General features: G+C 42.0%; 1 protein-coding gene and 1 pseudogene across 1 annotated transcript; one reads left to right on the top strand and one right to left on the bottom strand.

Moving 5' to 3' along the window:
• Nucleotides 1-1,033: 1,033 nt before the first annotated feature.
• Nucleotides 1,034-2,195, bottom strand: LOC121616511 (trace amine-associated receptor 13c-like). The gene is made up of 2 exons (XM_041951309.1): nt 2,023-2,195; nt 1,034-1,844 (listed from the first exon to the last, which is right to left on the bottom strand). Exons 1-2 carry the CDS (start codon nt 2,193-2,195, stop codon nt 1,034-1,036), a joined length of 984 nt encoding a protein of 327 aa, XP_041807243.1.
• A 17,422-nt stretch (nt 2,196-19,617) lies between these two features.
• On the top strand, nt 19,618-20,850 carry LOC121616197 (annotated as a pseudogene).
• Nucleotides 20,851-24,320: the final 3,470 nt, after the last annotated feature.

Below are 24,320 nucleotides of genomic sequence, written 5' to 3'. Positions count from 1 at the left end.
TACGATACAAGGACTGTGGCTGTGGCAAGGACAAACGGGGAAGACAGGCTCGGGTGAATCGCCGACGGACAAAGACACACTGGCATAAGACAAGGGAGACGCAGACTATTTAACACATGGAGGGTAATCAGGAACAGGTGGAGACAATAGGTAATCAGGGCAGACACACTGCACACATGAGGAAGGGCAAGTGCTCTGAAACGAGAGGAGAGTTAGACCTTCAAAATAAAACAGGAAATGACAAGACAAAAACCCCATGACAAGACAGACCTCACCGCGGTGTGACACCAGTGTCCACAGCAGATGTGCTTCTAATACTCACCCGGACCTTATTATTATTATTATTATTATTATTATTATTATTATTATGACAGAAAAAGTATTATTGTTATTATTATTACATTAGTAGCAGTAGCAGTATTAGCATTAGTATTAGTCTACATTTGTTTCAACCTTTGTTGTCCTGCATTCATTCTTTTGTTTTCCTAATGTTGTCCTGTTAATATTCTCTCTTAAATATTAAAAATAATTTAAAAAGATGATTCAAGATGATCTTCATTTACAGTGTGTATTTGTAGCTGTGACATGTTTCCACTTTTTCAGAATGATAAGATTAAATGCAATTGTTTGCCTTTGGTTTTGAAAAAAAATAGATAAAGCGGTAAAGTTCAAACAACGCAGTGTGTGTGAATCAGGATCTATGATTAAAAACATTCATGGTGCTTGTATGTATCAGTTAAATGCACATAATATTAAACTCAATTTCAATACTGTAACAAAACAAGGGACAGAAATGATGGGAAATGAACAATGAACCTCAAATGCTCATGAAAACTGACTCAGCTACTAGGGCAAAACATTCTTGTCACAAAACATGACAGGTATCCCGATTTTAGATTTCTCACAGATTTAGATGTTGTAATTCACTGAGCCAATAACTGTCAGAAATATTTTATCTGCATTCATGTCACATTAGTTACCTAACAACACTGCAATATAATATGCTGGCCTCATTATATGCTACATTTACTTTCTACAGCATGTTGGAATCACAGGAGTCAGCCTCCAGTATCTTAAGTGTAACAATGAGTTTGATAGATTTCCTGAACCAGGGGTAAAAAAAGATCACAGGATTTAAACAGGAGTTAAAGTAGAAGAGAGATAATACAAAGGAAGAGGATGACACGTTGAGCATGGTGTCCTGGCCTGTAAGTGCAATACAAAAATATGGGCAGGCACATATAAGAAACACAACTACAACAACACCGAGAGTCCTGGCTGCTTTCATTTCAGATTTCTTAGCAGTTACTTTCACCGAAAACTTGACAGTGACAGCTGCAATGTGGGACCTCATGGCCCGAGCCTGAGACACAGCCACCACAAATACTCTCATATACAGAACTACAATGACAGTGACAGGACCAATAAAGGACAAAAACAGATCAACAAGTCCGGCAACATAATCAATAATAATCACACACTCTCCAAAGCAGGAGTTATACCTTCCTAGTTGTTCCAGATTATCCTTTAGCAGCAAACTGTGACAGAAAATAGAACACATCCAACACAGAGAAACACACATTTGAACTCTTTTTTGAGTGACTTTGGTGGGGTAGTGTAGAGGGTCACAAATAGCCACATAGCGGTCAACTGATATGAGCACCATGGTTCCTATTGAGGCAGAGGTAACAATATAGCTCAACATGTTATACACTGCACACATGAAGTCACCCAAAAACCAGCAGCCTTCTATGAGGACAATTTGAAACAACATGAGGAAGCCCACGAAGAAATCAGACACAGCCAGAGAGAGGAGGAGGAGGTTGGTGGGGGTATGGAGCTGCCTGGAGAGATAAGTGGGCAATATACTTATTGTTATTTGTAGTATCAATTATCATTCCAGCAGACAAAAGCCATGACTCAAATACAAAAACATTATTTCAAAAATTATCACAGTCTCAGAGTCCACCATTTCTTTCTGTACAGCTAACAGTGTCATTCACTGATGAAATGTTTGCCTACTTGAAGTGTGAGATGGAGATGATGACCAGCAGGTTGAGAGCCACAGTGAGAAGAGAGATGGAGGACAGTATGATGTAAGTGAGCATGGATACAGAGTGAGGATGCATAGTCTTCCTGCAGGAAGAGTTGAGGAGCTGTGGAAAGCAGAGTTCAGCTTCTTCAATGGTTTTCATCATCAGAAAGAGGAGACAAGAAGCTGCTGAGCTTTTTCAGCTTTCTGCCTGAAGCTTTCTGCCACAGCAGTGATTTATCTCTTTTCTTTCTCCACATCCCTCCTCCCTCTTTTCCTCTGGTGACATTTGTTTTCAGCAGCACTGTCCAAAATTGGTTTGTTGTTTGTCTCGGTTTGTCTAGGTTGGTGTTGGTATGTATGGGATGGCTAGGATGTATCCTCACACAGTGCACACTGAATTTATTGGGAATTACTAGAATTAGGCAGTTTTTGAGGTATAGCATACATGCGGAGGTATAGCATGTGTCTGGCTACTACCCCGAAGTGTAACACAAAATCATTCAACACTTTAAGGAAAGACTTCACTTTCTACTGAGGAAACAGGTCCTATGAAAAGTGCTGACAGTTTGTTGGACATAGAGATTTTTATTTCTATTTCTGGAGATATTGCTCTTTGATTTTTACCTCTTTAAAATGCCTCAAAATATACTTATCTATTTGCAATGTAGGTAAAAAGACCCTTTAATTAATGCTTATAACCTGACTGGTCTGCCATATAGGATCAAATGTGTACTGTATATTACTACAGAAATAATCTTGTGTCTTCATCAGAGACACACACCACCATCATGGCACCCCACTGTTACATGCATGCACGCTCACATGACTGGACACAAGGGGAAGGTCCTTACTATGGCTGTGGTGACATCTGCTTGCTGTCATGTGGACAGACATTATTGACGTACTTTATTTTATAGTAAAAACCTCTGTGTGGGGTAGTGACAGGGGTCAGTGTCAGTAGAGAGGGTGAGGGATGAGGGATGGCTGAGTGACTCCAGAGGCTGGCTGTCAAGACATGGTTGCATGGCCAACATTATAATATCACATTTACGCTCTTGTCATACATGCCACACAGACTGTTGCTGTTTAAGGTGGGCTTGCTGTGACTATGCTCCTCACATCTTACTGTAGCTCTTACAAGAGTAATTGCAGCTTTTCAGTGCAACATCCTCTCTTAAGAAGATAAAAATTTTATTCAATCTCATCCCAATCCAGTGCTTGACTTTGAACTGAAACAAAAACACAAAACAAAGGGTATTACAGATGGGAGGTGTTTGGCGAACTTCACATCCAGGCTTTTGTTGGTTAATAGGTTTCATTAAGCCCATCAAGTGGTGTGGTGCATGATAAGCAGTAGAGGTAGCAATAGATAAATATTCTGGATACCTTGGTGGATTGTGTGTGTGATGCAGATAGAACCATCGTGATGTGTGAGGCCTCTGAGAGAAACAGATAAGCGCTGTGTTTCTGTGTATTTTACTTTGCAGGTTAACATATCGTGTCTGTGTGTGTGGCGTGGAAATGTCCTACTCGGGCTCTGTATTCATGTTCATGCTTACAGTTGCAAATAAGAGCATATCCTCTGCTGCTTGCTGTGGAAGTATACGGAATTGTTGCTGGTAATGCTGCTGTTAAAACAAACTGACACTGGCCTGACTAAGGAAGCATGATGCATGCTGGGTATTTAAGGTCTCTATCAACATATTTTCCCTTCTCCTGACACAAAAATGGCACCAAACAACATTGTGGCCTCACCTACTCAAATGCAATCTGCTCACTGGAGTGTTAATTTGATAAAGTTTCCCAACATCTGCATGATCATAACAAATGTTCAGATTTTCTCATGCATTGTATATTGAAGGCCGACTTGTTTCATCAGTGGATTCATTATTATTCACATGCTTTTTGTGTAACTGTCCGAGAGATGTCTCTATGGAAACAAACCCATAGACTGGTTGGGTTTGAAGACAGAGAGAGAGAGAGAGGCACAGCAATGACAATAATAACAACTAGACAATTCCGGCGCCGCCGAAATTTTGACAGTGGCACGAGGGGGCTGGTGGTGTTATCTATACCACTGTTTCTCAAGCCTGGTCCTGGAGTACCACTGCCCTGCATGTTTTAGATGTATCCCTGCTCCAGCACACATAATTCAAATGAATGACTCGTTATCAGGCCACAGCAGAGCCCAGTAACGAGCTGAGCATTTGAATCAGGTGTGTTGGAGCACGGAAGCATTTAAAACATGCAGGGCAGTGGTACTCCAGGACCAGGATTGAGAAACACTGATCTATATTAAACATTAAGTTGTCACAATTTCAGTTCAAGATATCTCTCCCTTGTTTTAACTAGGTAAAACATCATTGAAGGTCACTTCAAGGGACAATATACATACTTTTAATTCATGGGAGTTAATGGGAGAGACTCCCCTGCAGTGCCCTTGAGCCACAAATGCATTTTTTTTCAACAGGGAAGTGTCTGTAGCAGATGTATTGGCATATTTCAATACAATATTGATTATCAAACCGTGGTATATGTATCAATATCTACTAGTGTTGTCATGATACCAACATGTATTTCAATACTTTTTGACACTTTTCAAAAAAAAAAAGGAAAAAAAAAAGTCATTATTGGTTGAGACACATAACCTAAAAAATATTTTCATTAGATACAACCTGTCTTAAGAAGGACCAAAGTCTTTAAATTGTATGTTACTATCTTTATAACATATTAAATGGCTAAATGTGTATGTAAAAGTGTGTTACTTAATGAAGATCATGTGTGTGTGCATTTACAGCTCTGGAAAAAAAATAAAATAAGGGGCCACTTCAACTTTATTGCAAATCAGCATGTCTACATGTATGGCAAAAAGTTTAAAAATTACTGTAAGAATATTAATGTAATAGGCCTAATATAAAATAATATAAACGGGCTATTTAAATCAGAGAATGTGGTAGCTAATTGCAGTGCAGCTTCATTTTTTTCCCATTTTTTCTGTACTTTTGTGGAGAGTGAAGGGGCTGGAGTTGCTGCTTTTAGCTCTGAATGTGGATTTTTTTCATGGCTATACATATAAGTTATAACCTGACTCCTGTTCATGTTCTTGCATCAAAGCTGTAAGATTGGCTGAAACGATACAGCGTTGTTTTCGCTATGACATGATGGAGAACGACATGGAGAATGAGTTTTACCATGAGCTCCCTGAATATATTAAACATTAAAAATCTATATTTCAAATATGTATGTGGTTTAGAATGAATACAACATCTGTGGGCTATCTACAGAAAGATGTATTCATCGTAATTCATAAATACTTGATATCTATATTCGTTTATTTCCTCAATAAATACTCCCACACAGAAGCAAACTTTCATGTAGAGCATTAATGTCTTCACTATCTATCTATCTATCTATCTATCTATCTATCTATCTATCTATCTATCTATCTATCGTTATCGCTAGCACTAGTTATTAGTAACTAGCTAGCGCTAGTTATCGCTATAGCTAGCTAGCGCTAGTTATTGCTAGCTAGCTATCGCTAGCTAGCTAGCGGTAGTTATCGCTATATCTAGTTAGCGCTAGCTATCGCTAGCACTAATTATCGCTAGCTAGCTAGCACGTCATCGGCAGGCGCTTTGATCTTAATGGGCTTTTAATTATGCTCAGGCTAGTTGTCATGGAGGAACAGCTACTTTTTCGCTGTCGGTTTCTCTCGAACAACTTGTGATTGTGAGAAAACGGTACCTGCTATCAAAAAAACGATTAGACTGTGAGAAGCGTAGAAGTCTGGGCCAGATGTACGTGTGTTTGGTGTTGAGCTATGTTTTAGAAAAATTAGTAAATGGTCGATTTAAAAAGACAGACTGTGGCAGGCTGCGAGACAAAAAACTGGAGATTGTACTGTATTGGCTTACATGGAGCAGCAGAGCAGGGCAGCTGGTGCAAAATCCCTCTTCATTTAAATTTGGTGGGGGATAACCCTTTAAAATTGAAATCAGAGGCGAGAAGAGACGTTTGTCTACAAAGGATCCAAAAATTATGTGTCTCCTATTCACCGTTAGGAGTTTATGGCAATTAAAAAAAAAAAATTCAGGCGATTTCTCACTGCCTCTCGCACTCTAGCTGCTGACATCACCCACTCTAGGGGCAGAAATTCTGAGCATTTTTTGAGAAACTTTATGGTCCTCAGATGGTCAGGGATCGAAAACCCTAAGAGATATCAAAAAGTGAGCCGGGGTCTCTAGGAGAAAGTATGGCGAGGCAGCGGAAACTTGAAAAAGGCTGAAATTTGAGGAAATTTCTTATTAATTTCTTCCTGTTATAACTACAGAGCACACCATTCGCGATTCTGGCGGAATATGAAAAATAAGATATAGAGGCGAGTGGCTCGTGCATTGCCTTGTGCCGCTAACAACAGCTATAATCATAGCAATATGGCTACTAATAAAATTATGATTATTATGATACTATATGTGTGACGTGTACTCTGAGGGAGACCCAAAAGCGGAAACAGAGAAGGTTTGCACAGTGTTTATTTTCACAAACAAAAACGTAAGGGTGAAGGCGATGAGGCACGTGGTCCAAACAAACACAAAAGGCTTCCGAGAGTGCTGGGCTGTGTGGGCGCAGGAGGCACTGGAAAACAAACAAAAGAGAAACAATGTAAGTCCACACGGAAAGTTCACAAGCGAAATCACAAAAGGTTTTACCACTAGAGAGACGTGAAGCCACCGGTACCACGGAACGACATAGTATACTCTGGCGTCGAGGAGCGTCTCCGCAGAGTATAAATAGCAGTCCTGATTCGGAAGTGAATCCAGGTGTGACCAATCACTCCTTGACGCAGCAAGGGGGAAGGGAGCCTCAGGAGATAAGGGAAAAGTTAGCGCACACAGACAGCAACACCGGAAGTGGCAAATAAAAATAAGAGCACCGGAAACACCAACCGTCACAATATGTATAAGATATGCGTATATATCAATATATGAGAGTATCTGTATATAATAACAATAAGGTGCATATAATAATAATAGAAATATGACCATAATCATAACAGTAGTAGTGGATGTCATGTCACAGCAGTTTTCAACCATGATTCACAATCCAAACGCAGCCACGATCCATGAGGACCTGTGAGATTAGAAAGTACAAAGACTCCAGGGAAGAAGCCAAGTTTGTGACATGCGTTAATGGGACATGAACGCATACAGATGGAGAGGGAGACCTCCATGTATAATGGGAAGTCCCCTGCATTGTCCAAGCACTCAAGCAGTGGCACTTGCAAAGTCATGTATGAGGCAACATTCTGCCTGTACAAAAAGCAATATGTCTTGTGCACATTTGCCTAAGATTCAAACAAACAAACTAGTCTCAGGCCAACAGTGAGAACTAGTGCACCCTACCTTCAGATTCCTGAAGGACAATGCCATCACAAAACAGGGTGTAACGATGCTGGAAGACTTTCCCTTTTTGCTTCAGTACATATCCAGCACCTGTAGACAGTAACATTCAGATGACAGCTGAACAACGGATGTCACCATTTCCTTGTAGGGTCTTACCTTTTACTATTTAAGTACTTAAAATATGGTAACACAACCGCTTGAATAACAAGGTACTGTGAAGACGATCACTGCCTACATTATTCCTGGTAATTTGTACAATTTTAGACCCAGATTTTAAAATTTACTTCAGAGTAAGTCTGTATTTTTATCCATGGTTTTTCTTTCCACATTATCATTAGCTCATTAGATGGTATTTAAAATGTTTAATTTAGGGTGAAAAAAACATTTTTATACATTCAGTGCCTGAGTGCATGACAGTTTGTTCCTTACAGAGCCAGCTATCTAGTTGTCCTGAAAATTATCATGAGTTTTTGGTACTGACTGTTGGAGGGAAAATGTTTTACACAAGGAGAGGCCATCTTTGCCATCTATGCCATCTTTATTAAATCAGCAGCAAAAAAGAAAGAAGACTGTTCTGACACAAGCTGGACTAAGCTTAACATTATCATGTATCATGTATATATAGTCTGGCTCTCCCTTTGTTCTGTCCCAGATTGTCTTGTGTACCCTGTTACGTGTCCATGCCAAGTCTAGCATTGCTGAAAACCTTTTCATCTAGTTAAGAGCCTTGATTATGTTGCATCCTTTGTTTTGTACTTTTTGGAAACCTTGCGCCTTTTGTTATTTGTCATTTTGGAAACCTTGGGTCTTGCGAACAGCCGTGTGCCTTTTGTTTGTACTTTGTAAAACCAAGCTTTGTTTTTGCCTTGTTATTGAACCAAAGACTTTTGTTAATAAATACCGCCTAGAGCGTGAAACTTTCCTTGGTGATTCTGTCTCTGCATTTAAGTCCAGATTCCCTCAAGCACAACGGGCGTGATAGTACTTCAATGTGTGTCAGTGGCTGCCGTGCAAAATATCTACCAACCAACCCACACCATACTATTTGTGTTGTGTTTTGGGTCCATTGTTGTTGTGATCTCAAAAGTATACAAGAAGTGCCCGATGCTCCTTCGGCAGCTGTGGAAGCTGTTCCGGAAGTGCTGGAGAAAGGGCACCATTCCATCATGCTGGAAGAAAGCAGAGGGATGTTTTGTGCCAAAGGAAAATCTCCTCAACCATTCACCAATTCGGATCGATCAATCTCACTAATAAGTAAAGAAGGGGAAATTTTCTTTTCTGTAATAGCCAAGAGGTGACCTCATACATGTTAGTGAATGGATACATCAACACTGCGATCCAGAAAGGGGAATCCCAGGCTTCTCAGGCTGCCTGGAACAAAACAAAACAGTTTAAAAAGTCATAGTGAATACGCTAACTGAAACAGATGAGTTTTGAGTCTGGATTTGAACAGGGGTAGAGAGTCAATATTGTGGATGTCAGGGGGAAGTGCTTCCCAGAGCTGGGGAGCAGAGCAACTGAAAACTCTACTCCCCATAGTACTGATGCAGGCGGATAGGACAGTAAGGAGGATGGAGGAGGAGGAACGGAGAGAGCAAGAGGGATTAGCAATTTGGAGAAGATTAGTCAGATAAGGAGGCGCAATATTGTGAATGGTCTTGAAAGTGTGGACGAGTATTTTAAAATCAATTCTGTACTTAATAGGGAGCCAGTGGAGATGCTGAAGTGCAGGAGTTTATGGATGGATTTTGAGGGAGACCAAAGAGGAGGGAATTACAGTAGTCAATGCAGGAGGTGACAAGACTGTGTACAAGGATGGAGGTAGTGTGGGAGGTGAGGGAGGGGCGCAGACGGTTTATGTTGCGTATGTAGCCCACTCACAAAAAAAAAAAAAAAACAGTCTGAGCCTTTTTTTTTAAAGAGTGTTTTGGAAGTGGGAAAATGCTGAACTCATTATTTACTCGGTTGGATTGTGGTTATAAGTTATCATTTCATATGGAAGTACTGTTAAAACTGGATAAAGGGTAAAAATATGTTACTGTGTTATGTAAAACGCTGTTACTTCATTGAGTGTGGATGAGAAGAAGTCCATGGTTAAATACTGTTAAGGGAGAAAATCTGCTAAATAATAATTTAGATAAGAATACTATATTAAAAAGTGTCAAATTCATGGAGAGATTATTTACATGTTTAAATATTAAGTGTAAAACTTAGTTTAAAGATTGAAACTGACATGATTGAATTTATGATGATAAAATAATTTGATTTATTGTTTTGCACAATATGAGCAGACTGGTTTTTGGTGACCCCGGATCATCTGAGAGACGTTTGAGATTGATGGCGAGCCAGACCCACCAGAGGAACTCTGAGGCATCCTGTTAGTAGCCTGGCCAGCTACTACAGGATCCTCAGCCTGATCGTCATGGAACACACAGGATTTCCCAGATAAGGAGACCTACAAACACACACACTAATACTTACCCGGGTAGTGTAACTCTAAACACAAGACCAATCACACAAAGAACATTGTCAGTACAAAACGAACTGAAACCCACGGAACAAAAAGGAAGTGGACATTATTTCTTTTCAGATAAATTTATTTTAATTTTTTAATTTTTTCAAAGAGCTCTATTTGGGGTATTTTGAGTCACTGTAAATGTGACATTTTTGTGTTCTTTCTGCTGAAATAAAACTGTCAGTTGTTTACCTCACTTATCCTCTGTTACTCCTTAGAACCTAGGCCAAATTTAACAAACAAGTGTTACACGTAGATGAAAATAAGCAGACCGTGTGGTATTATTGATATGGGAGTGGAAGGATAGAGAGCCATCAAGTATGACACCCAAGCTCTTAACCTGAGGGGAGAGGGAAACAAGAGAGTTGTCGATTGAAAAGGATAGGGTGGCTTTGGTGCCTACAAGGAGGACTTCAGTTTTGTCACTGTGAAGTTTTAAGAAGTTGGAGGTGAACCAGGATTTGATTTCAGATAAACAGGTGGTAAGGGAGGGGGACGGAGAGTGACAGAGGGTTTGACAGATAGGTAGAGCTGGGTGTCGTCTGCATAGCAATGGAAATTGATGTTGAATTTACGAAATATATTGCCAAGGGGAAGGAGATAGGTGATGAGGAGCAGGGGCCCCTGCACAGAACCCTGGGGCACACCAGAGGTGACAGGGGAGAGTTGGGATTTAAAGGACTTGAGTTGAATGAACTGAGTATGGCCAGAGAGATATGAGTGGAACCAGTCAAGGGTGTGTCAGTTATGCCAATGGTGGAGAGTCTATGGAGGAAGATGGAGTGAGAGATGGTGTCAAAGGCTGCACTTCGAGGAGGATGAGTATGGAAAGTAGGCCAGAGTCAGTTGCCATAAGGAGGAGATGAGAGTGGTGTCTGTGCTATGTCGAGGGCGGAATCCAGACTGGAAGTGCTCGTAGAGGCAGTTGTGAGTTAAATGAGAGTGAAGTTGAGATGCTTCAGTCTTTTCTAGGATTTTGGAGACGAACGGCAGGTTGGATATTGGGCCGAGATTGTTGTAGTCCGAGGGATCAGAGCAAGGTTTTTTCAGTGTTGGGGTGACAGCAGCAACTTTGAAAAGTGAAGGAACAGTTCCAGTGATAAGTGAAGAGTGGATGATGGCAGATATGATAGGGAGGAGAGAGGGGAGGCAGGATTTGACAAGGGTTGTGGGGAGGGGATCAAGCAGACTTCAGAGGGATCCGGGAGCTGGAAGCTAGAAAACAACTGTTGGAGGGGGAAGAGTTCAATGGGGGAGAGAAAAGGAGGGTTGCAGTTGAGTTGAGAGACCAGAGCAGCAGATTAAGTCCAGTGTATATCCTTTAATATTGGTGGGGAAATCAATAAATTGCCAGAAACCAAAACTATCCAGACATGATGAAAAGTCATGGGTCAGAGGAAGATTGCCATTGTACATGTGGACATTGAAGTCCCCTAACAGAATAATGTTAGGATCGAGAGTGGAGAGATAGGTGAAAGAGTGGGAAAGTCATTTAAAAATTCTTTGTGTGGCTTAGGAGGGTGGTAAACAGTAGCAATGATGGTGGGATTGGGGCCAGGTAGTTGACAGACAGCACACTCCAGTGAACTGAAGGCAAGCACAGGCACAGGCAGGACTTTCCATGTCTCGCGGTGAATTATCGCAAAACCGCCACCACGACCGGAGCCACGGGGTTGACAGATGTAAACAAAACCATGAGAAGTACAGTCATAAAGTTGTGAGAAGTCGCCAGGTTGTTGCCAAGTTTCTGTTAAGCAGAGAAAGTCAAGCTTACGGTCAGTGAGGAGAGCTTGGATGAGATGACCTTTGCTCGTGCTCGCTAGTACACTGTGATTAGCAGCATGCTCGGCGGGTCTGCGGGGGTGGCGAGTGCTGGACCAGATGGCTGTGGAGTCATTGAAGCCAGCGCGCCAGTGTACACTAAATGGAGCCTCCCAATCATGTAAAACAGCACATAAAAACAGCAAAAAAGAACGAACGGACAAATAAACGAAACTTAAATCAGGAATCATTTATTGTCATTACACAAGTTTCCAAGGGCAACGAAAATCTGTTTGGTTTCACCGTCCCAGAGGACACAAAAACACGACAGGGGCTGCTGCTACAGGCTGCCACCTGGGATTTATTTTGACATTCTTCGAAAAAGAAAATTCTAACTTTTCTTTTCCTTATGCCCTTTTGGCCCCAAACAGTTCAATGTGTTCAGTGTTACTTCTTTTGGTTTTTGATTAATAACTCTGGATTGGTGTAGAATTCACATGTGCCCTTTTGGCAGTAGAGAGACCTTATCAAGAGCTTTCAATCGATATAGATAACTCATTTTAGCCCAAAATGTCACTTACACCCCTCTGATTCTCACCTCCAATAGGCTTACATTTGGACCCTTATTGTATGAATTCTAGTTCAAATGGAATTATATTTGGGCATATTGATAAACAACAAATAAGAATGTGTGCAATGGTGTGGAGTGTAGCTTTTTGTTTGGAGGGCAGTTGAGTGAGTCTACAGTGACATTGCAGCTGATCTAGCTTTGAAGTTACAAGATATATGTAACCCAAACCGTGTGGGATCGCGCCTCTCTGCACCCGGAGACTCTGCGTTGTGTTGATGTGTGTGTGTCGTGTCGGTGCGTAGTGGAGGGACGAGTCGGACACAGGTGGTTGCTGCATTCGTGGCTGGGACCGCGCTGTTTATTACTCACGAAGCTGGCGGCTTCACCCTTATGGAGGATAAGCGAACACTGAACATAGGTCTTACAAAAGTTTAAAAAAAAAGGAAGGCTCACAGACTTAACAAAATAAATGAGAGCCACTACTTTACAAATAACAGATTAGCCAAAGTATCGCCCGACTTCCTCATATAAAATACAAAAATATAAAATCTTCTAACAAATACAAAACTTCGTCAGACAGCACAGAACTATCATTATTATTATTATTTTTGTATGGTGTATCAACAGCAACTTATATACTGTGGTAACTTACATTTAGGCAGAGTGCCATTCATAGTGCTTACCTTATGGAAGATAAGCGAACACTGAGCCAAAACGGCACTTGCACAGCGCATAAAAAGCGCAAACCACCGTGTCCCGCAAGGGACAAACAACAAAACATTGCTAAAGAGCCTTGAGGCTCACACAGTGCAACAGTGCCACCTCTTGACATATTCAAGTCACTACCCTACATATACATTACATTTTGGTGACTCTGAAGATGCTTAAGTAAGTTTTCAAATGAAGTTTGTCATTTGTCAAAACCAAATACTCCTTTGTCAGAAAAAATTGACATCGAAGGCACCTTGCTCGAGACTATGGAGTTTAACAGGTTTAACTGTTATCAGTCTTCTTTTTTAGTTGTAAATATAAGGAATTCATTTATATAGTGTTACAATGATGAATTTGCAAGTAATTATTCACTGCCGCAGTCAAGACACTGTTGTAGGTTTGTGTGAGGTTGCAGCATACATTAAAGGCAACAGCGTCCACTATTTTAGGCATAGTGGCACAAATCATCATTGCACCCTTCAGATATGAGACCAATAGACAGACAGACAGAAAAAAAACAACCGTCAGTGCCTGCTAGCTGCTGGTTGCAGCTAAAAACAAAAAGATTTCTCATAAATTTGAAATTATTCAGATTTTAATGAGACTGATGTACTGCAGAATGCTGAAAAAGTAGCTGCACCTGAGGGGAGCAGAAGCCCCTTACTGTTCTCAGAATCTGACCAGTTTAGAGCCTTTTCTTACTTGCAGAATGTGTCTTTTTTGTTGGTATGGCAGAGACAGGTTCAGCATATTTCCACCATAGACTGTATATATAAAGTGGACGGAGCCAGTGTCACGTCCCCCATTGGTTTGTGGACTACTGTTTTGAAGCCTTGAGTTTGGCATTTTGGCTGTCGGCATCTTGTTTTTTTTTTTGTTTTTTTTTTTTGGAACCAGAAGTCACCGTATTTGGATGAGAGTGTGGAGTTGGGGAGGAGCTAAGGAGATGCCTAGAGGACAGATTGCAGCACCCACCAGTCAATCTATGTGGCCATGGCCTTAATACTGCATAACCCTGTACAGTTGTCATGAATGGGGAAATTAGCTATGGGGACTAAACATGTTTTTGTACCAGGCTCTCATTATGTTTATTTCTGCTGTAGTTGAGTTGGGATTGACTCGCTTTTGGAGCCAGCCAAGTGGACATTAGAGGGACTGCAGTTTTTGGCACTTCATATTGACTTCATTTTCTAGCCCCAGAGGTTGCTGCTTGGTTTTCAGACACAAAATAAATAAATGTAAAAAAAAAAAAAAATGATTTTGTTGAAAGATTTTTGAATATTTTGAACCTTTTACATGTGTCCAATTCCAAAAGTAAGTGATCCTAATGACCACAGTGGTCAGTCCAGTTACACAGGAATTTTATGTTGAAGAGTTACAAGAATGTTGCATCATAATGTTCTAGTAATGTTGAAATATTTAGATAAAATGTTAACACAAAACATTTGAATTATCCTACTCTAAAATAACAACATTCTGGGTACATAAAAAAAAAAAAAATGCAGCCAAAAGCGTTCGGCCATAATCAAACATTGTAATCACTAAAAAGAAAATTGAGAAGAACATTCTGAGAACATTAAAAAAATGTTACTGGCAACGTCTTAAGAATGTTAGCTCATAAAATTCTAACAACCTCATAAGTTAACATTGTAAGAAGGTTATCACCAAACATTTGAGAATGTTTTAGGGAAGGTTATCCTCCCTTTAAGAAAAACATTCTGGAACCAAAAAAACTTCCAGCTGAAAACATTACTAGAACATTGCATTGTAATATCCTCAGAATGTTTTTAGAACCAAAAATCTCTACATACATCTGGGTAGTCAAGGTACATGAGCTGGGATATGCCCTGATTTGGAGTGAATGTGGTAAAATTGATGCTTGTGTGGAGGGTTGAGGCATTTGAACACCTGTAAATAGGACAGTGATGCAATGACCCAATGACACCAAGACCACAGCTGTATCAAGAAGACTTGGACACTGCTTTTTGAGAGATTTCATATTCTTATGAAAGTTGCTCACTGGGTGCACATGCCAAATTGATAAGATAAGATAAGATGAAATAAGATAAAATTTCATTAATCCCCAGCCAGGGAAATTAAGGTATTACAGCAGCATGTCATAACAGTTGAAAAGAAAAGTAGCTACAGATAGATTCAGAAAAAAACAAAACAAAATAAAAGTTGACTATACACTCACCGGCCACTTTATTAGGTACACCTTGCCCTTTTGCTTTCAGAACTGCCTTAATCCTTTGTGGCATAGATTCAACAAGGTACTGGAAACATTCCTCAGAGAGTTTGGTCCATATTGACATGATAGCATCATGCAGTTGAGTTGCTGCAGATTTGTTGGCTGCACATCCATGATGCGAATCTCCCGTTCCATCACATCCCAAAGGTGCTATATTGGATTGATATCTGGTGACTATGGAGGCCAGTTGAGTGCAGTGAACTCATTGTCATGTTCAAGAAACCAATCTGAGATGATTCGAGTTTTATGACATGGTCCGTTATCCTGCTGGAAGTAGCCATCAGAAGATGGGTACTTTGTGGTCATAAAGGGATTTACATGGTCAGCAACAATACTCAGGTAGGCTGTGGCATTGAAATGATGCTCAATTGGTACTAAGGGGCCCAAAGTGTGCCCAGAAAATATCCCCAACACCATTAAGCCACCAGCAGCAGCCTGAAGTGTTGATACAAGGCAGTATGGATCCATGCTTTCATGTTGTTGTCGCCAAATTCTGACCCTACCATCTGAATGTCGCAACAGAAATCGAGACTCATCAGACCAGGCAACGTCTTTCCAATCTTCTATTGTCCAATTTTGGTGAGCATGTGTGAATTGTAGCCTCAGTTTCCTGTTCTTAGCTGTCAGGAGTATCACGCAGTGTGGACTTCTGCTGCTGTAGCCCATTTGTCTCAAGGTTCGACGTGTTGTGCGTTCAGAGCTGCTCTTCTGCATACCTTGGTTGTAACGAGTGGTTATTTAAATTACGGTTGCCTTTCTATCAGCTCTAACCAGTCTGGCCATTCTCCCCTGACCACTGGCATCAACAAGGCATTTTCGCCCACAGAATTGCCGCTCACTAGATATTTTCTCTTTTTCGGACCATTCTCTGTAAACCCTAGAGGTGGTTGTGCGTGAAGATTCCAGTAGATCAGCAGTTTCTGAAATACTCAGACCAGCCCGTCTGGAACCAACAACCGTGCCACGTTCAAAGTCACTTTAATCACCTTTCTTCCCCATGTTCGGTTTGAACTGCAGCAGATCGTCTTAACCATGTCTACATGCCTAAATGCATTGAGTTGCTGCCATGTGATCAGCTGATTAGAAATTTGATGGCGAGCCGTGTTCCTCAGAATAAGGCTCTCAGGGGGTCGTCATCGGCGGAGCTGTGATCAGGGTCTGCTGGCAACTGGCGCTTCTTCCGGGTGAAGGGTGGATCGAGGACCAGCGGAGGTCCCCAGTATCAGGCACCCAGGATATAGTCCTCGTCAGACCTGGAATCAGGGTCTGCTGGATACATGACATGAGGCTGGGACCTCCTTCCCAGGGAGAGTGGCTCGAGGACCAGCCGAGTCTCCCAGCATGGGGGAACCCACTCGTCTGCTGGGTACTGGATACGCCCTCAAACCACAGTCCTCCCTGAGGACTGTGGTTTGAGGGCCAGCGGAGTTTCACAGTATGGGGGAATCCACTTGTCCGCGGGGTTCGTAATTGGTCGGGTTGTTCTGTCAGGAGGGTGGGGTTTTAAAGGAGAACTAAGGGGTTGAACCCAAATGCAGAAACAAGGGGGCACAGACTCAAATTAACTAATTTATTAACCACAGAAAAAAACAAGGAAAACCAAAACTCAGGGAACTATGAATAAACATTGAATAAACACAACATAGAAACACAAAACAAAAACACACGAACGGGGCATGGCTCATGGATGAAGACAAACACTAGAGAAACACGAACAAGAAACGTGGCTAGACTGAAACAACACTGAAAGACGCTTACATGGTCTTGGGAGTAAAGATGACCTCTCGTTTAATGTCAGGTAAAGTTAAAATTGTCGTAAGACCACAGCTACTTATAGTTGGGGTTTATCTGATGCTCAGAAATGATTTGGCTGGTGGAAAAGTTTTTCCTCAGTCCGAGCTAGTTGGACATCCGTGCGCGGATGTGTGTGGGTTTGACCTGCTTGGGTTAGACGTGTTGGCCCTGTTCCACGTGTGTGTGGAAAACTTGGTGACCTGGTGGATCTTAGTGACTCTTTCCTAAGTTCCTCTGATCCAACACAAACATTTTCAGAGTCAAAAGTAAACGCCCCTGTTTCTGCATTGAAAACCTTACGCTGTCAATAAATAAAGAACAACTGATTGCAGCTCAGAATTCTGATGTTACTCTGTCCCATTGTCTTTCTCTGATGAAAAATCCAAAGTGTGAAAGTGTGAAAAGTCTGTGTCTTACCGCCTTGATGAAGGTGTCCTAATGCACCACTGGTCTCGGGCTATGTGTCCATGTGCCAAATTGTAGTCACACAGCCGCTCCCTTCTCAATGTCTTAGTTTGGCTGTAGGAGTTAAGAAATTGTATAAGCGTGTCCTCTGTTTTTTCATGTGGCCGGGACTTAAGTCTGGTCTCATGAACTAGTCAAGTCTCCAGTAAACTGAACCAGATGATTCCGGTTGCTCCTTTGAAGCCAGTCCCTGTCATTGGTGAACCATTTGAACATGTTATTGTGGACTGTGTTGGTCCTCTCCCAAAAACAAAGTCCGGCAACCAGTACATCAACACTGTGATGTGTGCTGCGACACTTTACCCTGAGGTTGTCCCCTTGTGCTCTTTAAAGTCCCGTGCCATTGTGAAAGCGCTTGTGAAGTTTTTCCTCCACATTTGGTCTACCAAAAAGCATCCAAAGTGACCAAGGGTCTAATTTCATGTCCAAAATCTTTGCCCAGGTCATGTTCGAGTTCAAATAAATCCGGCCCCAAACTTAGCATTTTGGACTTTGTCAGATCTTGCTTGTGATCTGGCTTGTAGCTCATTGGGTGTCGCCCAAATGAAAATGAAAACAAGGTTTGACAAAAAGACAGTTGCGCTGACGTTCCAGTCTGGCGACCTTACACTACTCTTACAGGTGAAATTTTCTGGTCCATGTGTGGTTGATCTTAAATTCAGTGAAATGGATTATTTAATCCAGAGCACCGACCGTAAGAAACAGACTTGTGTGTGTCACATCAACATGCTTTAGAAATATGTTGACCGTAAAAATTGTGCAGATTCACTTTCAGCTGTTGCACCTGTTGCTTCTGTCTCTGTCGCACAGCCCCCGTACCACCCCGGTGACAATGAACTGGATGATAGGCATCACTCTGTGTCCTGTGCGTGCCTTCGAAACGATGAGATTTTGTCGAATTTGGATGTGCATTTGGCACATATTTCTGACTCTGTTCGTATGTGATCTCATTTGAGAATATTTGAGTTTGGTGATGTTCTCCTCTGCTTATCCTTGCTGCTTCCTCTGTAAACTGTTGAAAAGCAACTGTTGAGATCTGCAGAGGATCTGCTGATAGCGGAGCAAAACTGGACAGAAGCACCACAATATGTGACAGATCAGAGATAGAGACTGATTCAAATAACATTTCTCCCCATTTTTTGGGGTCATTCACTATTGAGTCCATCATGAATCCCCCTGCTGTAAAACTGCCAGCTTCCCTTGGAATTCACCCCATTTTCCATGTCTCTCAACTAACGCCCTCCCTACCAGTCTACGCCCTGTCGGCTGCCTCGTGAGTAAAAGTTGGGATCTTCTCTCAGACTTTTTTCCTCTGGCCAGCTTGTCTGCTCTATGCATTGAATCTCTCAATATTGACTGTGATATTCAGTGGAAAAAAATTATGAAATTGCTTTCTCTGAGTCACAGCGTTTGGGTCTGTACACTTGCAGATTGTAACAGAAGCCTTTGTTGATCAACCTGGCAGTGTATCTGATAGTGTATTGGTATCAACAGATCCCCTATTTTTCCATCATCAGACTTTCAGCGCTACTGATTGTTCGAAGTTCAACAACCTTTCACGCAGGTCTGTTGACAATTCTTTTGCGTTCCAGCTCAGAATCCAGAAAAGTCAGTGCGGCACTGGATCAAAGAGAAGGTGTGAGATATGTGTTCAAATATTTTGTATGGCCATGGGTGCTGCCAAAAATGGGTGCTGGTACAATTGCTGGCATTCCCAAGTCAGCCCACCTCCACATTGTGTGCCACCCTTATGATAGTGATTTGAGTCCCACTGAGTATTGAAGCATGCCACAAAAAATATTTAAGTATGTTGCCTTAGAAGAGATTTCTCAACTTTTTTTTGGTTTCACGTTGTCCTATTAATCTACTTTTTGATTCTGGCAAATATCATCAAGAAAATTAGTTGTCAAAGCAGAGTATGACGAAAGAGAGAAGAAGAATAAGCAAAGTGAGATGTGGAGGGAGGTGATGAAGTCTGATGTGAAGATGATTGCAGAAAGTAGAGAGGAGGGACTTCAGACTCTAAATTAGCAGGAGTACAGCGAGAGAGATGAGAGATAAATAAACAAATCAGCTCTGCAACAGAGAGCACCTTCTCTTCTCTCTCTGAAGATGGAGACTCAAGAAGGAGCTGAACTCTGCTTTCCTCATCTTGTCAACAATTCCTGCAAGAAACCCATGCTGCCTCAGTCTGATGCCATGCTCATCTACATTCTGCTGTCCATCATCTCTGTGCTCACCGCGGCTCTTAACCTGCTGGTTATCATCTCTATCTCCCACTTCAGGCAGAGATACATTTTCAGCATAAGTTAATATATCTTCGTAACGAAAATTTACAAGCATTACATGTCTTCCTTTAAATGTGAATACCAGTGCTGTTCTCCTTATTAGAACATATGAAATATTCAAACATAATGTTGTGATAGAATAATTAAAGAATGTCTTTACTGCTATTGCTGTTACTGACAAGGTACCGTTGTTGATAGTGTCAAAAATGATGATTCCTCCCCAGGCAGCTCCACAGCCCCACCAACCTGCTCATCCTCTCCCTGGCTGTCTCAGACTTCCTCGTGGGCCTCCTGCTGATGCCAATACAAATCCTCTTAACAGAGGCTTGCTGGTACCTGGGGGACCGCATGTGCGCTCTGTATTATGTTGTAGATTTTATCATGACTTCTTCTTCGGTTGGAAATATGGTGCTCATATCAATTGATCGTTATTTGGCTATTTGTGAACCTCTACATTACACCTCCAGAGTGACTCTGGACAAAACAAAAATCTGTGTTTGTCTGTGTTGGATTGGCTCTGTTCTCTATAATGGTATAATTTTAAAGGACTTTCTGAGACAACCTGATTCACACAACTCCTGCTATGGAGAGTGTGTAGTTGTCCTTAGACAAAGTCAGTAGTTCCTTCACAGGAACTACTGACTTTGTCTTTACCTTTATCGGCCCCATTACTGTCATCATATTTCTGTATGTGAGAGTATTTGTGGTGGCTGTGTCACAGGCTCAAGCTATGCGGTCCCATGTTGCAGTTGTCACACTACAGCGTGCAAAGACAGTAACAGCTAAGAAGTCTGAGATGAAAGCAGCCAGGACTCTTGGTGTTGTAGTAGTTGTGTTTCTAACATGTTTCTGTCCATATTACTCTCCAGCCCTCGTCGGCCAGGATATTGAAGACAGTAGTTCATCCTCAACGCTTGTAGTCTGGCTGCTGTATTTTAACTCCTGTCTAAACCCTGTGATCTATGCCTTTTTCTACCCCTGGTTTAGAAAGTCTATTAAACTCATTGTGACACTGAAGATACTGCAGCCTGACTCTTGTGATGCTAAAATACTGTAGACACAGGCTAGTGTGTAACACCAATAAAACTTTCTATGAATATGGAGATGTATTTGCTCTTGTTGTCTAGTCACGGAAATAAAAGAAGAGAAAAAAAGAAGAGAATTGTTCTTGTGCAGTGTGTTTATTTTGTCGGATATTATGAATAATGTTCTCTATCTGCCAGTCAGTTGTGTTCATTGTTATCACTACATCTGAAACTTTAACCCAACTTGCTTCTGTAATTCTAAACATATTGTGATATTTATATTTCTATGTTAGGCCTTTATCTGATGGAACAATAACAGTGGATGTGTGTGTCCTGGGAGCTTAGTGGAAGCTTCCTAATAAAGTACAGTAAATCTATATTTTTTCCTGAGTAACAAACATGTAAAATGAAATGTACATGTAAGATCAATAACTGTAATAATACTTTATGAGTTATAATACAATAAAGACAGGGAGTGGTGTTTTATTGCTTTGGACTAGAATCTCAAACCAACATTATATGTGAGTCCTTCAATTGTTAGCGATTGTGTATTTATCTGTTATCATTAAAGGGCATATAGACTTACAACACTGAGTCCAGTTAGCTTTATGCAGGCATTGACAAAGTTGCAGACTACAAACCTCTTGTTGAATTGATCAAAAACTACTAAAACATTTACCAATAAGGTATCATTCACTCAATTTTTCCTTTTGGGTAATAAAAGAAAGATGGTAGAAAATGTTTTTCATGTTTCACAGTGCTACATACAGCTTTGCTGATAAATTTACATAGCCCTGGCAGAATTTGAAAGATGTGTACCATTCTTATAAACCATTGAGTAGTCACAAAACAGCACAATTATTTTAAGAAACATAAGAAAACAGAAAATACTGAGATGGTCCCCCTTTTAAAAGTTTGTCTACCTATAGTTTTTAATACTGTGAATTGCCCCTTCGAGCATGGATGATGGCTTGCAGCCTTTGGTAGATTAGATTAGAAGCGACTTTATTAATCTCACAATGGAGAAATTCACTTTCACAGAAGCTCTTTAGCACACACAAGGGGGGTGCAACAGCAAATACAGGTGCAAATAAGAACAAAAGGAGCAATAAATTACAACTGTGCAAAACCACAAAGAATTACAAAAAAAAAAAAGATATCATATGTGCAGTAAGTTTAAGAAAAATAAAGAGTCTAGAAAGTGTCTTTTGCCCAGCAGTAGTGATTTGGATGTTTGGATGTTTGTAATCAGAGGAACAGAGGTTATTGCACATAATAACAATACATTTGAGTTGTACAGCCTGACAGCGGTGGGGATGAAGGACCTGCGGTAGTGGTCCTTCCTGCACTGAGGGTGTCTCAGTCAGCCACTGAAGGAGCTGCTCAGCTCCTCTGCAGTCCGGTGCAGTGGGTGAGAGCTGTTGTCCATGATGGCTGTGAGCTTGGCCAACAGCCTCCTCTCAAATTAACCACCATCTCCTTTGTCTTACTGGTGTTCAAGCAACGGTGGTTGTCCTCACACCAGTCCACAAACGCCATAATGACCTACTGGCACTCCAGCTCGTTCCCCTCAGCCCACAATGGCGGAGTCATCAGAGAACTTCTGAAGATGGCAGCTGTCTGTGTTGTAGGTGAAGTCCGAGGTGTAGATGGTGAAGAGGAAAGGTGAGAGGTCGGTGCCCTGGGGTGCTCCCGTGCTGCAGACTACCACCTCTGACTCACAGCTGCGCATTCACTCGTACTGTCGATGGTCAGTGAGATATTTGATGGTCCAGGCAGCCAGATGTCTATTCACCTCTGCGTCCTCCTGCTTCCTCCTCAGCAGTGCCAGTCTGATGGTGTTGAAAGCGCTGGAGAAGTCAAAAAACATAACCCTCACAGCACAGCCGGCGGTCTCCACATGGGTGTGCACCCGTTGCAGCAGGTAGATGACAGCGTCCTCTACCCCAGTGTTTGGCCTGTAGACAATCTGCAGTGGGTCCAGGGTGGAGCTCACGACAGTGTGGAGGTGGCTGAGGAGGAGCCTCTCAACGGTCTTCATGAGGTGGGAGGTCAGGGCAACAGGTCTGGAGCTGGTCCGCACAGGTCCTCAGCAGCCTGGGGTTGATGCCGTCTGGTCCTGCAGATTTCCTCTGCTTCAGTCGCCTCAGCTCTCTCCTCACGTGGTCTGATGTGATGCTGTTCGGAACAGGCCATGTAGGTGTGGGGGAGTAGGGGGCAGGTGAAAGTGGTCTGGGGAGGGGGGAAGTGCCCACTGAGCTGAAGACGTGTGAAGAGGGGGGAGCAGGAAGGGGGGCAGAGGGGGTGGGGGAGAATCAAATCTGTCTCTGTAACAGTTTAATTATCCACCCAGCGCTGGTCTCCATCAGCTGTACCTCTGGCACTCTGTTCAAATCCAGAGATGTTCTTCAGTCTTCTCCACACGTCCCACGCATTGTTCTGGGCCAGCTTCTCCTCCAGTTTCTTCCCATAATCCTTTTTGGCCTGCCTGATCCTCCATTGTAGCTCGCACTGGACTTTCTTTTGCTCCTCTCTGTCCCCTGAGTTAAAAGCCCTTTTCTTCTAGTTCAGGAAGGCTTTGAGCTCAGGGGTGACCCAGGGGTTGTTGTTGCAGAAGCACTGTACCCTCTGAGTTGGCACAGTGCTGTCCACACAGAAGTTTATGTAGTCCGTGATGAGGTGCGTGAGGCCGTCGATGTCATCTCCATAGAAGGTGCAGAGCATGCTCCAGTCAAACTTGTAATAGTTGTGGATGAGGCTCTTTATTTTCTCAGGTGGTAAGGCTGCTCATTCTTCTTGGTTAAAATCATCCAGGTCCCATAAATTCTTGGGTCGTGCTGCATCTTGGATCTCATCATCTGAGAGCTCTTCAAAGTGGCTCAATGATATTGAGCTTGGGAGACTATGATGGCCACTCCAAAACCTTCACTTATTTCTGCTGTAGCCACTGAAGGGTCAACTTCGCCTTGTGTTTTGGGTCGCTGTTGGAAAGTCTGAGTGCATTCTATATGCAGCCTCCGGCCTGATGAATGTAAATTGTCCTCCAATATGGCAACATGCTACATTCATCCTTCTGTCTCTTCTGACTAAATTTGCTGTGTCGCTGTAGCTCACACACTCACATCAGGGATCCACCTTCATGCTTCACATTAAGTATGGTCTTCTTTTCATCATAGGCCTTGTTTACTCCTGTCCTAAAATAGTGTTTGTGGTTATAAAGTTAATGTTTGGTCTCATCACTCCAATGACTTTGTGTTAGAAGTTCTGAGGCTTGTCTAGGCGCTGTTTGGTATATTGTTAGCAGGCTGTTTTGTGGTGTTGGTGCAGCAATGGCTTTTTGGCAACTTTACCTTGTAGCCCGTTTTTGTTCAGACGCCTGTGTTTCCACTGAAGTTGCTTGTGGGTTTTCCCATCTGGAACTATTTTTCTGCCATTTGTGGCTGAAACCTTTGTTGGTCTGCCCGGCAGTGTCTTGGTATCAACAGAACCCCTAATTTTTTAC

The sequence above is a fragment of the Chelmon rostratus genome, chromosome 13 (assembly GCF_017976325.1).
Source record: "Chelmon rostratus isolate fCheRos1 chromosome 13, fCheRos1.pri, whole genome shotgun sequence".
NCBI lineage: Eukaryota > Metazoa > Chordata > Actinopteri > Chaetodontiformes > Chaetodontidae > Chelmon > Chelmon rostratus.
The sequence above is the reverse complement of the archived record's forward strand: the minus strand, read 5'-3'. Positions and strand labels throughout refer to the sequence as shown.

Coding starts and splice junctions, on each gene's coding strand:
- LOC121616511 (XM_041951309.1), bottom strand. CDS start 2,195: ATGAAAACCATTGAAGAAGCTGAACTCTGCTTTCCACAGCTCCTCAAC. Junction 1,845..2,022: donor ATCTCCATCTCACACTTCAA/GTAGGCAAACAT, acceptor TTATCTCTCCAG/GCAGCTCCATACCCCCACCA.